Source organism: Arvicola amphibius, chromosome X, assembly GCF_903992535.2.
Source record: "Arvicola amphibius chromosome X, mArvAmp1.2, whole genome shotgun sequence".
Lineage (NCBI taxonomy): Eukaryota > Metazoa > Chordata > Mammalia > Rodentia > Cricetidae > Arvicola > Arvicola amphibius.
In genome coordinates, this window is record NC_052065.1 from 25,875,295 (window position 1) to 25,891,733 (window position 16,439).

Genomic DNA, 16,439 nt, shown 5'->3' on the forward strand with positions numbered 1-16,439 from the left:
TGATAACCACTGATAGCTTTTCACCCCAGCGGTCTGCGTGGCACCTGCTGACGCTATGAAATCCAGCCAGTAGGGAAGCCGTTTTCACGTCAGTTCCAGCTCGGTTTCTCTGTGCCTGTGACCAAAGTGTGCTATCTTCGGCAGTAGTCTTTTGCTGCGTGATTATGCTGGGTAGCCAAGAGAAAGGCCAATAGCCGGTGTTGTTCTAGAGGCCACTGGGTCCTCCTTGACTAGTCATAGGGAGGTAGCTTACACGTGGTACTGAAATTTTCATCTGATAACTCATGTCTTCTGGGAGAAGTATGTTCCATGCATGCCGAGCCCTTGTGTTCGAAGTCCTTTTGGGAAACAAGGAATGTAGTGACTCTGTAGATAAACTCCCGACAGTTTGTGGGAAAATAAGGGAAATGACAATGTTAGTCGGTTGCATCTATAAGCTTAAAATTGATAGAGGAAAAGTATGAGCTCAGTGAAAAAAAAATTAACCAGCTCCAGATTTGCATAAACAGTCTAAAGATTTCTCAGCAAGCTCTGGAAAAGAATCTTCTCTCTAGCAGCCAAAGAGCTTACGTTTTAGAAAATTAAACCCAAGCCTCATGATAAGATTGTCTAACCTACAAAGAAAATTCAAGTCCCAGTCTCGGAGAGTGTTGGCAGCTAAAGTAAAGGCACGGAGTGGTAAGGGACGGCATCCTAAAAGTTGGGATGGAGATGTGTGGGAGGACCGTAATGAGACTTCAGACTCTGAACCCTCAGATTCCGATGGATTTATCTCATCTGAGGAAGTAATCCTTCTATTCCAAGCACACACACACACACACACACACACACACACACACACACACACGGAGTGGAAGGGGTGTTTTTTGAGACAAAGGTCTCAATATAGCCTTGGCTGACCTGGAACTCACAATGTAGATCAGGCTAGTCTCAAGCTCATAGAGATCTGTCTGCTTCTGCCTCCTGAGCACTGGGATTAAAGGAAGGCATGCATAACCATACCTCCCCTCCCCCAACCCCCGTAAAACAGGGTGGTGGGCAGCACACACCTTTGATCCCAGAATTTGGGAGGCAGAGGCAGGTGGATCTCTGTGAGTTCGAGGCCAACTTGGTCTACAAAGTGAGTTCCTGCACAGGCAGGGCTACATGGTCAGATGTTGTCTCAAAGAACCTAGGCAGAGGAATGGTAGGATATTTCCTTTCTGCTCCAACAAATGTTAGGGGCCTCAGATGGGATGGCCCAAGTGATTGGGGTGGGAGTTGGGGTTGGGCGCTCTTGGAACATTTCTGCCTCTTTCTTTCTCTTGACAATCTTCAGACCTCTTCAAGTCCTCTCGTTTTCTTTTAATTGCTGATGTTAAGGATTGAATTCAGGTCCTCACACATATTGAACAAGCACTCTACCAGAGCCCCGTCCTCAGTCCCTTTGTTTACTAGCTCGCTTTTGGTTTGGTTTTGTTTGTTTAAAGCAAAGTCTCAGTTTGTTACCCAGGCTTTCCCACAACTACTGGGCTCAAGTGATTCCCCTCACCTCAGCCTCCATAATACCAGACAGAACATAGAATTCTAAGGCCGAAGGCCCTGCTGCCTTGGGGAGATCACAGCTCTGAGACTGCACTGGGCCTCTTAACTCTAGAAAGACTCCGGATAGTTTAATTAACTTGAAAACAAAGAGACAAATGAGTAAAAGGGGTGGCGTTTGTGCACTAGGCTTCCTGGAGGGAACAGGAGCACATGTCTTCTCTCTTTGCTAACTAATGACAATTCCACACACCAGACAAGGCCTTCCCCCAGCTGGGTCTGGTACCAGGGCCGAGGGAACACAAAGAAAACTCTCAGCCACCAAGATCTCCAATTTAGCAACAGATAATACAAATTCCTGCAGGTAGGTTGCCCGGGATACGAAGTAGCCAGTGTACAGAGAGTAACCCAGTGCAAAGGGATGGGGTTGTCTCTCTCCTTTAAACTGGTATTTAAGGAACCCAGGCCAAGTCTGTCTCCATCACTGATGGAGGGCCCATTGTGCAGCAAGGACTGAGGAGACCTTGGCGCCTATCTTCCAGGAACTTAGGATACCTGGAGAAAGAAATGTAGGGCACCTGGGACCAGAAAAGAAAGTGGACACAGAGACCTTTGTGTGGGTCTCTAGAAGTTTCATTTGAAACATGGAATTCTTTTCTTGACAGAGTTCCATGTATCCCAGGCTGGCCCCAGAGTTGCTAGGTAGCCAGAAATGACCTTGAACTCCCAATCCTTCCAGATTAGAGATCGAATCCGGAGCTCCAAGACTGACTCTCACACTGTCCACTGAGTTGCAGCCTTTGCCGCTAAACTTGCAGAGGCCTCAATTGCATTTCAGTTTGTGTTGTTTATTTTCAGAATGGTGGTACTGAGCCAAAACAAGAGAGAAGCAGGTTTGGAAGTAGAGTGCAGGAAGAGGGGACTTTTGGAAACATTTCCACCACGTGGCTGGTAGCTGTGCTGTGTGTGACGGAGAACTTTGGAAAGGGGGCTGGAGAGATGGCTCGGCAGTTAAGAGCCTTTGCTGTTCTTGCAGAAAGAAGACTGGAGTTGGGTTCCCCGCACTCATGTCAGGGGCCTCAAAACCTCCTGCGATTCTGTATCTAGAGGCTTTGGCGGCAGATGGCTGGGGGTCATGGGTGTATTACACTACCCGGTCTCTCTCCAGCTCTATATTTTGTTTTTGAGGCAGGGTCTTGCTGTCTGGCTTGGTCCTTGCAATGTAGTTTAGCCTCAAACCCAAGCTTGCGCTCCTACTCTGTACTCCTGAGGTTGAGATTACAGGCCTGCCTGTGTCACTACCGTGGCCTGCTCTTATTATTTCGGTGGCTGTTGCTACTATTCGCCTGTTTGTTTCTAGCACTCAGATTCAAAGCTATGAACGACAGATAAAGCATGGTATTGGGCTAGGCATGGTGGCACCTATTGGTCTCTGTCCCAGCACTTGGGAAGCAAAGCAGGAAGATTTTGAGTTTAAGGCCAGTCTGGGCTCCATAGTGAGTTCCAGGCAAGACTGAGCTACAGGAGATCCTGTCTCAAAAAACGAGTCATTGTCAGGCATAGTGGTTAGTCAGGATTATATACATGGTCAGAACTTGTCTCAGAACTAATGGGCAAAACTAACGTGTTTCAGGTGCTGCACCCAGTTGTTATCCGGTCCCAACCAGTTGGAGATGGGGTAAAGGAGCCTCCAGATTCTAGAAGCTTCTAGTCTAGAAGATTCCAGCCAGTCCTTGTGCTACTCCAGTGGACGCTTAGTGGATCAGAGGTGAGCTGTCCCCGGGACGGCCGCTCAAACTGCAGCTTCACAAGCAAACAGATTGTTCCTGCTTTGAGACATGAAGCTTCTTTTAAACAAAATCTTTATTGAGATATAATTCACTCATTCAGTTCTACAACTGAGTGGTTTTACCATATTCACAGGGTTGGGAAACTTCACGGGGAACTGAGGACCCATCACGGCTCTTCTGAAAGCTGAAGGTTCCCCGTGCCCTCTGCCGGCTCCCCACTCCCTGGGACTCACTAGTTGGCTTTCTGTTGTGGGTTTACCTGCTGCAGACATCTCAAATGAATACTTTCCCGTGCTCTGTGGACCTTTGGGTGTAGCTGCTTTCACTAAGTGTGCTGCGAGGCTCACCCCTGTGGTAGCGTGTTCTTACTCGAATACTTCATTCCTTTTTATTGTTAAATATTCTTACTTGCATGGCTACACCACATGTTTTTAAGCCATTCATTAGACCGACATTTAGATCATCTCTCTCTCTGTGTGTGTGTGTGTGTGTGTGTGTGTGTGTGTGTGTGTGTAGGCCAGGGGTGAGCACTACGTGTCTTTCTCAGGAGCTCTCCACCTTCAGTTTTTAATTATTTTAAAGTTATATTTTGGATATATGGATGCTTTACCTGCATATATGCCTGAGCACCACATGCATTTGTGCTGCCTAAGAAGATTAGAAGAAGGAGGTGGATTCCCTGGAAGCAGAATTGTGAATGGTTGGTTGTGAGTCACCATCTAGATGCTGCCAATCTAACCCAGATCCTCTGGAAGAGCAGGCAGTGCCTTTAACCACTGAGCCATCTTGCTAGCCCCTTCCTCCCTTTTTGACAGGGTTTTACTGTATAGACTTGGATGGTCAGTGAGCCCCAAAGAATCTGCTTCCTCAACCCTGGTGTTTATCACCATGCCTCCCGTCCCAAGATTTGTGTGTGTGTGTGTGTGTGTGTGTGTGTGTTGAGATAGGATTTACATAGAGCAGGCTTACTTTGAAGCTGCTGTGTAGTAGACAAGACTTGGAATTCCTCCCGATGCTCTTGCTTTCACCTGGTTATGCAGTGCCTGGGGAAACAAACCCAAGACTTCAAGGAGGAACATCCCCAGCCCTAGTTTTTAAAAAAAAGATTTATCTTTATTTTGAATTATGTGTATTGGTGTGTGTCTGTGAGTGGGCATGTGCTCATGTGTGTAGATGTGAGACGCAGGTCCCCTGCTCATGGGTGTGGACGGGAGACGCAGGTCCCCTGCTCATGTGTGTGGACCGGGCACAGGTCCGCTGGAGCTGGAGTCACAGGCAGTTGTGATCAGTCCACATGGCTCCTTTTCTTGCTTTTACATCATCACTAGCTAGTCAGAGCCACATTAAGAATGTAACGTGGTATTTTGCCTATTTTTAAACTTTATATGAATGTGTCACATTATACGTATTCTTCTGCAATTTGCCTTCTATTTTGGTCGCCATTATGTGTGTGACATTTCTTTTCTGGAGTGGTGCAGCTGGGATACAGCATCTTGTTTCACTAAACGCTCATTTCTATGTCCACTTGTCTTATTCACATCACAGTTCCCCTCTCTAGGTCCCGTCCCTAACCCCAAAACTTACCTAAAGCACAACATTTTCAGTCTTTCTCCCACCCCACCCCGTTTCCCCCTTTCCTTTTGTTATTTTGGGACAAGGCCTTAGTCTGAGCTCAGGCCTGTCCCAAATGTATGTGACACTGGTAACCCGCCCCATGAGCTTTGACAGGGCAGGCATCTAGAAGGGAGGGAGAATGGTGGGTGGAGCTTCCAGCCTCGGAGCCTTCTGAGGGAAGAAAGGAGAAAAAAAAAAGATGAGTAGGGAAAGTCCCAGAAGGCAGCCAACATAGTTCTTAGAAAGGTCAGCTAAGCTGAGGAGGATTCCTCGAGCCAGGGTAGCTAGGCTGGACTTGCATCATATCTGGATGAATGAGCCGAGCACTGGAAGAGATGGTGGTTGAGTGGCCACCCCTAGCTGAGAGTGCTGGGACCCTACAGTAGTGGGGCCTAGTCTTTCCCTAGCAGCTGGCTTCTGTGGTCCTGGCTTTAGTGTGTTCATGAGGACATTTCTGCTCAGGAGGAAATCTGGCCAGTAAATCACCTTTTAAACCAGAGTGCACTAAGAGGAAGGCAGCTTCAATGTGAGAAAATACCCCTCCCCCAAACTAAATTTACATGGAAACTTTGAAGTGATTCTGATCTCTCTCTCTCTCTCTGTCTGTCTCTCTCTCTCTCTCTCTCTCTCTCTCTCTCTCTCTCTCTCTCTCTCTCTCTCTCTCTCTCTCCAAGGTGTGTCCCTGGTGGGCTCAGAGGTCAGAAGAGGGCAGCGGATCCCCTGGAACTGGAGTTGTGGATGACTGTGAACCAGTATGGAGATGGTCCTGCGGAAGAGCGCTTAGTGCTCTTACTTGCTCAGCTGTCTCTCTAGCTCCAAGAATTTATTGTCTTTATTTCAGCCTCCCAATTGGATGCAAGCATATCAGTGGGTGCATGGGGTAAAGGAGGTGTCGAAAGAACAAGGTCACAAAGGTACTTTGGTGTTGACAGGTTTTCTTTCTCCTTTCTTCCTTCCTCCCTCCCTCCCTCCCTCCCTTCCTCCCTTCCTTCCTTCTTTCCTTCTTTTTTTCCTTTCATGGAGGCAGGGTTTTTCTGTGTAGCCTTGGCTGTCCTGGAACTCACTCTATAGACCAAGCTGGCCTTGAACTCAGAAATCCTCCTGCCTTCCGAGTCCTGGGATTAAAGGCATGCGTTACTGCAATGTGATGAGAAGTTAGTTTTCTACTGGATTCTGAACTGGGAATACTTACATGGGAGTAAAATTTCCAAAATGAAAACAGGACATTTACGTGAGTTTTTGTTTTATTTTGTTTATTATTTATTTTTTGTTTGGTTGGTTTCTGTTTTGAGACAGGGTTTCTCTGTGTAGCCCTGGCTGTCCTATAATTCACTTTGTAGACCAGGCTGGCCTCCAACGCCCAGAGATCTGCCTGTTTCTGCCTCCCAAGCACAGGAATTAAAGAGGTGCACCACCACCGCCTGGCTGTTTTGTTTTTTTTTTGCTGTTGTTGTTTTGTTTTGTTTTTGAGACAATGTTTGTCTGTGTAGCCCTCTCTGTCCTGGATCTCAGTTTGTGACCAAACTGGCCTTGAACTCAGAGATCTGACTGCAGAGGAATGCTGGAATTAAAAGCGTGTCCTACCACATCCAGATATGAGATCTTTTTATTACCTATGAATAAGACCTCAACCAGGTGGTGGCAGATCATGCCTAGAAGCAAGAAGTTATCTGTGAATTTGAGGTCTACAGAATGAGTTCCAGGACAGCTAAGGCTGCACAGAAAGACCATTTTGAAAAATCAAAAAAGTGACCGGGTGCCTTACAATTATTTACTCCCTGTCTGCATCTAGTCCTCTGTCAAGGTTTGTGCTCTGTGTTCCATTGTCCTTTCTTTTTAGCCTTGTCTGATCTAGGATATTCTCCCCTCCTTAAATTTCTTTCCCATGACACTGATTTGTAAGGAAAAAGGAGGAGGAGAAGGAGGAGGAGGAGGGGCAGAGGAGAAGAAGAGGAAAAGGGAAAGGAAGAAGGGGGGAGGAGGAGGAGAAGAAGAAAAAGAAGAGGAAGGAGGAGGAAGAGGAGGAGGAGGAGGAGGAGGAGAAGGAGAAGAAGAAGAAGAAGAAGAAGAAGAAGAAGAAGAAGAAGAAGAAGAAGAAGAAGAAGAAGAAGAAGAAGAAGAAGAAGAAGACAGTGACAAAGTCAGCACATGGTGTAGGAAGTCCTTCTGTATTTGTGTTGCTTTCATTGGTTATTAAAGAAACTGCCTTGGCCTAGCTGATAGGGCAGAACTCAGATAGGCAAAGAAGACAGAACAGAATGCTGGGAAGAAGAGCAGAGTCAGGCGGACACGATGAAGCTCCTGCCCAGGATGGACACAGGTTAGAATCTTTCCCGGTAAGCCACGACCTCATGGTGTTACACAGATGATTAGAAATGGGTTAGATCAAGATGTGAGAGTTAGCCAATAAAAAGCTAGAAATAATGGGCCAGGCAGTAATTTAATTGGTACAGTTTCTGTGTGGTTATTTCGGGTATTAAGTAGCCAAGTGGGACAGAACAAGGGGCCCTGCTCCTTTCAACAAGCATAGATTAAGAAACAGCCAAGCTAGTTGTCTAACAGAATGGCCTACATTCTGGGTTTGTCTCCTCAAAACCTGGTTCATGTCAAACATTTCTTGACAAAAATCCGTTCTTTTCTTTTCTTTCTCTTTCTTTCTTTCTTTCTTTCTTTCTTTCTTTCTTTCTTTCTTTCTTTCCTTCTTTTTGGTTTTTCGAGACAGGGTTTCTCTGTAGCTTTGGTGCCTGTCCTGGAAGTAGCTCTTGTAGACCAGGCTGGCCTCGAACTCACAGAGATCCACCTGCCTCTGCCTCCCGAGTACTGGGATTAAAGGTGCCAGACTACCACTGCCTGGCATCTGACTCTTTCTTAATGGTCATCTCAGGGGGGCATATGGACCCCAACTGGCCAGGCTTGCCTGTGTGTGCCCTGCTACAGACTTAGGGCTAGCTGTCTACAAAAACGTAAGTTTTGACAATGGAGATTAGAGCCTGCAGACCAAGAACCTGGTCTGAGAACTCTTACTGCTGCCGGGCTGTCAGGGTTTCTTGGGCTCTTTTAACAAACCAAGCTTGGAAATCCTGTTTATGTCCTGAACTCCAAGTCACCTGTGGCACCCTAAAATTCTTTCTCCTTTCCCTACATTCCCTATGAGCGCATCCCCAATCACTGCAGCTCTTATCCCCATTGTGTTGAGTACTTGCTCTGCCTTCTAATGGAACAGAAGACTTTTCAGTAGTACAATCCAAATGCTACTCCAGCGCCAGCACAGTAGATCTGTGCCCCTGTCTTATTTTGTGCTTTGATTATAGCCCACCGAGGATTAACATGCACGGGTGCTATGTTCTGGGATAGAGCTGTTGGTAGATGCTTGCCTTTGTTAGACTTGAGTCTACCATGAAACTTTGAGTCTGATCCCCAGCACCCGAGGGCATCATGGTACTATAATCTCAGTACTTAGGAAGTGGAGGCAAGAAGAAGACAAGTTCAAGGTCATCCTTGGGCTGCATTCCGTCCATTCTCAAACAACAGTCAACTATTAAAGTACCCAACAAGATAACAATAAAGAAAACAAGTACCGTGTTAGGAGAGAGGTAAGCCTGGAAACCCAGCACTACAGCGCTGACTCGGAAGGACCACAGTGCTAAATTTGGAACAATGGCTATGTCTTTCTGCCATGTCATCAAGGTGACACAAAACTTAAATTTATTTTGGCTTATAGTCAAATAAGTTTTTACAGAAACATGCCACAAGGTAGAGTCACCCCAGGAGGAAACCTTGACAGAAACGGGAAGGAAGACCTGCTGCAACAGTCGACTGCAGCAGGAAGAGCCATCACGAAAGCATCCAGGATTGTCAGTGCCAGACTGGAGCTGCTGAGACACTCAAGCCTCAGAGTGAGCAACTACTGGCCTCAGCTTCTTAGGTGTGATTCAGCTGTTGTCACCATTTTAATGAATGGCAACTTAATAAATTATCTATAACAAATCCCAGTGGTTCTGTTCCTCTAGAGAACCCTGATCATATAAATATACATATATCGTCCAAACATGACAAATAGGTATGCAGAGAGCAACGTGCATGGTGTGGCTGGGTGGGACAGTGCTTGCTTAGCACTGTCACTAAAACTAAACCAAGTGGCCCACAAATCTGCTTTGGAGGAACAGACTCCTTTTTTTTCTTTTAAAGCTTTGTGTTTTGCATTTTTTTTAAAGTCTTTATTTTTTAAAAAATTTTTGAGGCTGGGTGGTGGTGGCGCACAACTTTATCCCCAGCACCTTGGGAAGCAGAAGCAGGCTGATCTCTGTGAGTTGGAGGTCAGTGTGGTCTACAGAGTGAGTTCCAGGCCAGCTAGGACTACACAGAGAAACCCTGTCTTGAAAACTTGTAAACCCCAAACAAAACAAAAATCGAGATAGGAAGAGTCTTACTAAGAAACCTTGACTGGCCTGAAACTCACTATACAAACCTGGCTGGCCTCAGACTCAGAGATCTGCCTGCCTCTGTCTCCTGGGATTAAAGTGCTGGAGTTAAAACATGTATGTTACCAAGCAAGCCCAGTTTCTTTTCAAGAGACAGTGGGATATAGCTTAGTTGACTATATGATTATCCAAATTATTTTATTTTTAGTGTAAACTCAGGAGTCACACATGGGGTAAAAAAACCTGAGTGATCAGAGAAGTAACCAGTGGCCTCCTCTTTCTCCTTCCTCGATCCAAACGGCCTGAGAATCTCTCTAACCACTCCCTACTACTTCCTGTGTCTCTGTATGTCCTGGGTCCTCTAAAACCTTTATGACTAATTCTGGTCGGCTAGTAGCTAGTTCTGCCCTCTGACTCAAGGAAAGCTTTATTGGCAGTCTCTGGAGTGTCAGAGTGTGATCAAAATACCTACAACAGTTGAGAGAATGTCTACCTACAATGCACATTTTTAGCCTGGCATCGTGACACTCTATCAATCCTAGCACTCAGAAGAGGCTGTAGAACTCTGTGAGTTCAGGGTCAGCCTGGCCTACGTAGACCCTGTCTCAACGCAAAACTGTGGAGATCTCCGTTTGCCTAGGCTTCTGAATTTCTGGGCTAAAGCAACTCTTCAACTACATCCTCCTGAGTAACTAAGTGGCATAGCCTTGGCTATTGGTGGTATTCTATCCTGACTAGGTTCTGTGGCCTTTTGCCCACTGTGTAGAACATGGATCTTGCTTCTCCTCGTGTCCTCTATAATCACAATGGTGATGGGTGCTCTCAAACTCAAAATACTGAGCCATATGAATCCTCTACTTCTATAGGAAGCTCCTTGATGCCCTAATTCTGCTCAGCTATAGTACTCTTCGAAAGGCAAAAAATATTCAAGGTTATCTTGTCTATGACTGTTTTGCCTTTATGTACGTATGTATGTGCACGACATAAGGAAGTGCCCCACGTCCAGAGTTCAAAATAAGACATCCAAATCACCAGAAATGGAGTTACAAGCTATTATGAACCACCACGTGGGTGCTGGGGACAGAACCCAAATCCTCCGCAGAGCAACAAGAGTTCTTAACCATTGAGCCAGCTCCTTCAGTACCCACTCTCCACTTTCTTTATTAGACAGGGCTTCTCTGTGTAGCTCTGGCTATCCTGGAACTCGCAGAGATCCGCCTGCCTTCTGAGAGTTGGAATTAAAGGTAAGGCATGCATCACCACAGTCCAGCCCCACTTGTCTTTTTAAGATAGGGGCTCACTATATAGTCCTGGCTGGCCAGGGACTTGCTATGTAGATCACTATGTCGGGGGTGCATATATGGAAGTGGAACTAGATCCTCTCCTTCCACAATGGGGGTTCCAGAAATGGAAGCAAGGTCATCAGGTTTGCGGCAGGCACCCTTACCAGCCAGTACCTTATCAGCTTCTTTCACTCGTTCCCAACTAGAGGTGTCTTGAAGTTTCTCTACCAGCTTCGTCCAAACCTCCATTTTCCTCCACGGAACTTATTTTGTTCTCCATCCTCTAAGCCCCCATGTGACTCTCCCTTTGCCTCCAGCTGAAATGACCTTGGAATTTTGCTGTGGATTTGCCTCGAAGCTCCTGGCAGCCTTCCGTCTTGGGGTTCCAGTCTACCCTCAATCGCTTCAGCAGGCAGCACACTGGCAGGCTGGTCTTGCTTGCTAGCCAATTCTCCCCCTCCCCCGCTTTGGCCCTCTTATCTACAGTTTAAGGAGACTCTAGGTAATCAAATCTCATCAAAATCTTAACAGTAGTTCCGTCTGGAGTGGGGAAGAGTACTCTGTCGAAAAATGTGTGACAATTTGCTTTCATGATTAGAAAAGCTCACCAAAATACAACGAACAGAAACCTTGCTTGCTGCCTTGTTTTCAACACACATTCTAAATTTCACGTGGCAATCCATCTTCCTAACAAAAATTTCTCACTCCCAAGCATGCATTGATTGTCTTACCCGTCAGGCCACGGCATTTGTAGACTTCCCCATCTCAGGGTACTGAAGACTCCACCTGATAACCAGATGCTGGAATTGCTATGGCAGTGACTAGAAGTGTCTTCCCATAACCCATCTTCCTGTTTTGATTGTTTCTGGTGTTGGAGGGTAAAACCAGCTGCAAGTGAACCCAGTAGTTACAGCTTTCCCATCTTTGTCTTTAGGAGGATGGAGTTAAATGACTGTAGGATGGACTAACTGTTAATGCTAGTAGATGGTTCTAGCGAAAAGGAAAAGTAGCACAAAAGTTGAAACTGTAAGCCTTGCTGATTAGGCTTTTAAATAGAGTAATAGAACAAAAGGAGGCCGGGGGGGGGGGGGGCAGAAGTGACAATAAATACAGCATTTCAGAGAAAAAACACTCTGAAAGGACCAAGGGCTGGCAATGGCGTGGGACTGCAACTGATGAAGGTCAACAGCAATGCAAGTCAGCTTGGCAATCCAAGGAGCAAGGGAACAGAAGAGCCAAGAGCCGGATATGCCAGTACATGTCTACAAACCCAGGATCTCAGGAGGGTTGAGGCAGCAGGACTGAATTTTAGCTTGGGACAAAAGTGAGCACTGTCTCAAAAAGAGGTGGGGGTGAGGCTCAATAGTAGTATAGTTGCTTAGCATGTGTGAGGCCTTGGATTTGATCCTCAGTACCTCAAAAAAGGATCAGAGAGATAGATCTAAAAATCAGCACTCAGAATGGGATGATAGATCAGATTCTCAGCACAGTTCCCCTGAACTCTGTATTCTACCTTGGTTTACAGAAACAAAATTGGCTGCAAGTTGCCCATCACCAACAGTTAAAGGAAACCAGTAATACCCTAGGAATATAAAGGATGTACTGCAGTGTGCTCCTTTCCTCGACAGGTTTATTGCCTTTTAAGAAAATTTTTGTAAAATATAAATACAAAGGCAGAGAATTTACTTACAAAGTTAAAACACAGATCTCAAACATAAACACACAATTCAGAAAATTTTAGTTTTATGTACATTTTCAAGCAACCTCAACATATTATGTTAGTTCTCAATATTTTACAGGGTACAGAAAAAAATAGCTCAAAGTCTTCTTTAAATAAGAGCATAAAATGTTTAAACATATAAACAATCCGGTTTGATGTGTGAAAAGTAATTTCACAGCTTTTAAATTAGGATACAAAAGTTTCATACAATTAGTTGTGTGTGGATATCGTTTGAATTTATATTACATACTACTGGATTGCCTCCAATAGCATTTACCTGGCATGAGCAGGTAGTCTGTAAACAAAACATAAAAGTACATCGCGCCACCGAGTGCCTTTGCCCAATCCACTCCCCCAAACCAACCACACAGTTCTGACCACATGCTGCGGCCATGGCCTGCCACCAAAGCTTTGTGAAATTACAATAAAGTATGGGGCTCCATTTTCTTTTCTTTCTTTTGTTTTATTTTCTCCTTAGAAAAGAAAAATGTTCCAAGTAAAAACAGACATACATATCTCAAAGCATGTGTGCACTGAAAAATAAAGACATTTGAACAGGTTCATAAAAACTGACTTAAAAGTTTAGAAAGAAAACACAGACTTCTAGGTTCTTTTGACTGGAGTAACTTCTCTTATATAAAGAAGAAATATTTTAATATGTAATAGTGTCCTTTCTTTACAGAAATCATTGTATTATGACACATATGCACAAGGATTAACACTATAGCACACTGTACACAGTGGTAGGCAGGGCGGGCGGCTCACCAGTAGTCCTCAGGGACCGTGTCACTAGGGTGGAGCCACTCCACAGTGGAGCCCAGCAGAGTCTGGAGCTCATTGGTGAATTCTACCAGATCCAACAGCTCCTTGCTTTCAGAGTTGAAGGCTTCCAGGTCCTTGGGGCAGGAGAACAAAAGACTTGCAGAGACCTGTCGGTAAAACTCGGCTTCTGCGATGGTGACAATTTCCAGATTGGGAAAATTGCAGCGGAAAATCCGGGACGACATTTTCAACCTCTTGAGCACATCTGAGAGCAGTAGCCAGTTTCGTGGCCTATAAGATAAAAAGGGATGGGAGTTAGATTTCTGGAAAGGTACCTTTGCACCCTAACCAGCTGGGTACTAACCAGGGCCAGGGATCTTCTAGTCAACTCTTCTGCCCTGTTCCACCACACCCCACCGCTGGTCTTTAAGGTGAGGAGAAGAACTAAGAATTTGGGACAGATCTGCTTTTATAAAGAGAGCATCTACTAGAATTTGCACAAGCTTCACTGTGCCCGCTGCCATGGATGGAAACAAATGGGGAAAGTCTTGCACACCTAAAACTTGCACCATGCTTCTCCAGTGGACCCTGTACTCAGTGAGGAAAACCAGGCCTATATCCCAACCTCTTTGACCTCTCTGAAGACCCTCACCAACAGATTACTAAACACAGAAGGCTCCCTCTTCTCCCCTTTCACAGTTCTATCCCCATCCTTCAGTTATCTGGGTAGGGACACCTTTGAGAAGGGATGCGTAGTAAGACTTTGAGCCTGACACAATTTAGAATTTCTGTCACTGTTTGCAATGGCATACGTGTTTATACCTTCAGAGCAGAGGAGGACATTACTCATTAAACATCTTTGTTAACACAAAGCATAGCAGCTTCTTGACATGGACACCCCAAAGGACTGATTATTAAGGTACAGTGGCACACCCATAGGGAAAACATGGGATCTAACCAAATCTGATGACACATTAAGGACTCCAAGTGTCCTAGATAATTGTCCTATTCTTAGGTGAGGAGGTAGTTTATCACTATAGTCCAATTATATCTCAAGTGCCTGGGGGAGCCCATAGGCTGACTCGTTGGGGGATGGGATGACAGCTGCTAGGGGAAGACTCATTTCTTCACTGTTGGCTGCTCTAGTATCCAAGATGGCGGCTTTTCTGTGGCATTTCAGTTACTGTCTTCAATGCCCACTGGCCCCAAGAATGACTTGAAAACATACACTTACTCATGAGGGCAGTTTGAACCATGTTATAGGTAAGCTCTACCTCCACTGGGCATAAATAACTGATCTGGACCCTTAGCCAAGGTCTGAGGACAGCTAAGAAGCCACCCACCCACCTTCATCTGCCTAAAGGGACAAACTGCTTTTCAAGCAGCTTGGTAGTTTGTTCCACAGAGAGCCACGCTTACCCCTGAGCGACGGACACTTGGACGTTATAACACGGCAAGAGAGAGTTTTCCGAAAACTCAAACTCAAACATATCACTGTAGGCATCCTCCTCGTCATCTTGGTCTTCTGGCCCTGGGGGGTTAGCCAAAACGTCATACCCACTTTCATCGTCTGGTTCTAGTGGAAGGCAAAGGAGAGGGGCAGCAGTTAGCTGTAGAGTATTAGCTGGCTGTGGTGACAGCCAGGGCCACCAAATCATTGTGCCAGTGCTCACCCCCTGCCTCCCTCACCCATGCAAGCAAAAACATTCTCAGTCAGTCATTCGCTCTCCACTGGAACATGCACGAACGGTGATGCTTACCACACACACAGCTGCCATAGAACTCCCAAGCGCCACTGGAGTCATCGTCACTGCGACCCTGTAGGTCATTTAAGTAATCTGCAGAGACGGGGCGACAGAAGATAAAATATACTGGCAAGTTCTGTGGGGTATCACACAACTATAATCTCAGAACTCATGAGACAGAGGCAAGAGGATTCTACCTTTGAGGCCAGCTTGGGCCACACAATGTGATCCAGTCCCCAAACAAAACACAAGAACAAATGTTAAAGCAGTCAGGATGCCTTTCCCCTAGAAACTCGTAATAGGCTGGTTCGTGACTGTGCCTGCAAGTCACCTCTCAGTTTTTAGAAGCCCTCTGTGGTTCCTGACTTGCAGAGGGATAGGCCACCTTGACTTACCAAAATGAGAGCAAAGAAGCTTTGGAGGCTTATAAAACCAAGGAAGAATTGTATTCTTCCAACTTGTCTCCAATCCACCAGATAACTTCTTTCAGTAAGTACAACTCAAGGTGGGCATGGATGGATCATGAGGTAGCTGAAGGAACTCCTTGGCAGTGTCTGATGAGGAACTTGACCACAAGGGTCTGACAGTCACGAAACTGAGCTTGTTTTCCGGATCTTAGAACATCAGGGGCTTAAAAAATGGGTTTATCCTAAGACCAAACACCACAGCGCAAAACTGCATGCCTGGGAGCTTGGGTAATTTCACAGAGACTTGCTATGTAGACCCATGGGTCATACTTAGGTGAAAAATGGATTTGTAGAAAATGAAACTAACTCCGAAAAACAAAAACCAAAAAAACAAAACAAAAACCAACCAACCAAACAAACAAATAAAGCCAGGCAAGGTAGAGCATGCCTGTAATCCCAGCACTCAGGAGGCAGAGGCAGGCAGATCTCCTATGATGTCAAGGCCAGCCTGGTCTACAGAGCAAGTTCCAGGACAGTTACAATCTGTTACAGAGACAAACTATATCTCAAAAAAAAAAAAAAACAAAAAAACAAACAAACAAACAAAAAAAAAAAAAACAAAAACCAAATGGAAAAAACAAAAAGAACAAACACAAAACTGTAATATGCAGTTTCCATCTCTGCCCTTCCTACCTAGCCCTTTGGTGAAGTCCAGGGTTTCATACATGCTAAGTTTTCAACTACTAAAGGCCCTAACTTTTTTCTTCCCCAGAACAGCCCTTGATAAGTCAATCAGACTGGACTTACACATCCTTACTTTCTCAGAGTACCTAGGACTAGAGCTGAGCGCCATGTGCCCAGGTGAGTTGAACTTTTGAATAAGATCATCCATTGAACTCCATCATACCTGTTAAAAACTTCTCCATAAGTTCACTGTGGGTCATCTTCATGATGGTTCTACCTGAGTACGTGGCCAAAGTGGGGTCAGCACCATAGGAAAGAAGCAACCGGACAATTTCTAAGTGGTCATTCTCCACAGCATCATGCAGAGGCCTGGGAAGAGACACACAGTGGCATTAAGCTTGTGCGCAGCATACTTGTCTGATCTAGAAGCAGGGGAAACGGAATACATGCATGCCTCCTACAGTGAGCATCCTCGGTATCACTACATACAGA

The 16,439-nt window shown here is 45.5% G+C and overlaps 1 protein-coding gene across 5 annotated transcripts in view; it reads right to left on the reverse strand.

The window, feature by feature from the left end:
* Positions 1 to 12,241: 12,241 nt before the first annotated feature.
* Positions 12,242 to 16,439, reverse strand: part of Bcor (BCL6 corepressor) — an 89,370-nt gene continuing 85,172 nt past the window's right edge. For all 5 annotated transcript variants that reach the window (XM_038317018.1, XM_038317021.1, XM_038317019.1 and 2 more), the window contains 4 exons: positions 16,171 to 16,316; positions 14,872 to 14,949; positions 14,531 to 14,687; positions 12,242 to 13,402 (listed from right to left, as the gene is read on the reverse strand). In XM_038317018.1, the coding sequence (XP_038172946.1) occupies positions 13,111 to 13,402; positions 14,531 to 14,687; positions 14,872 to 14,949; positions 16,171 to 16,316 (673 nt within the window). In that variant the 3' untranslated portion in view covers positions 12,242 to 13,110. The remainder of the gene's footprint in view (positions 13,403 to 14,530; positions 14,688 to 14,871; positions 14,950 to 16,170; positions 16,317 to 16,439) is intronic.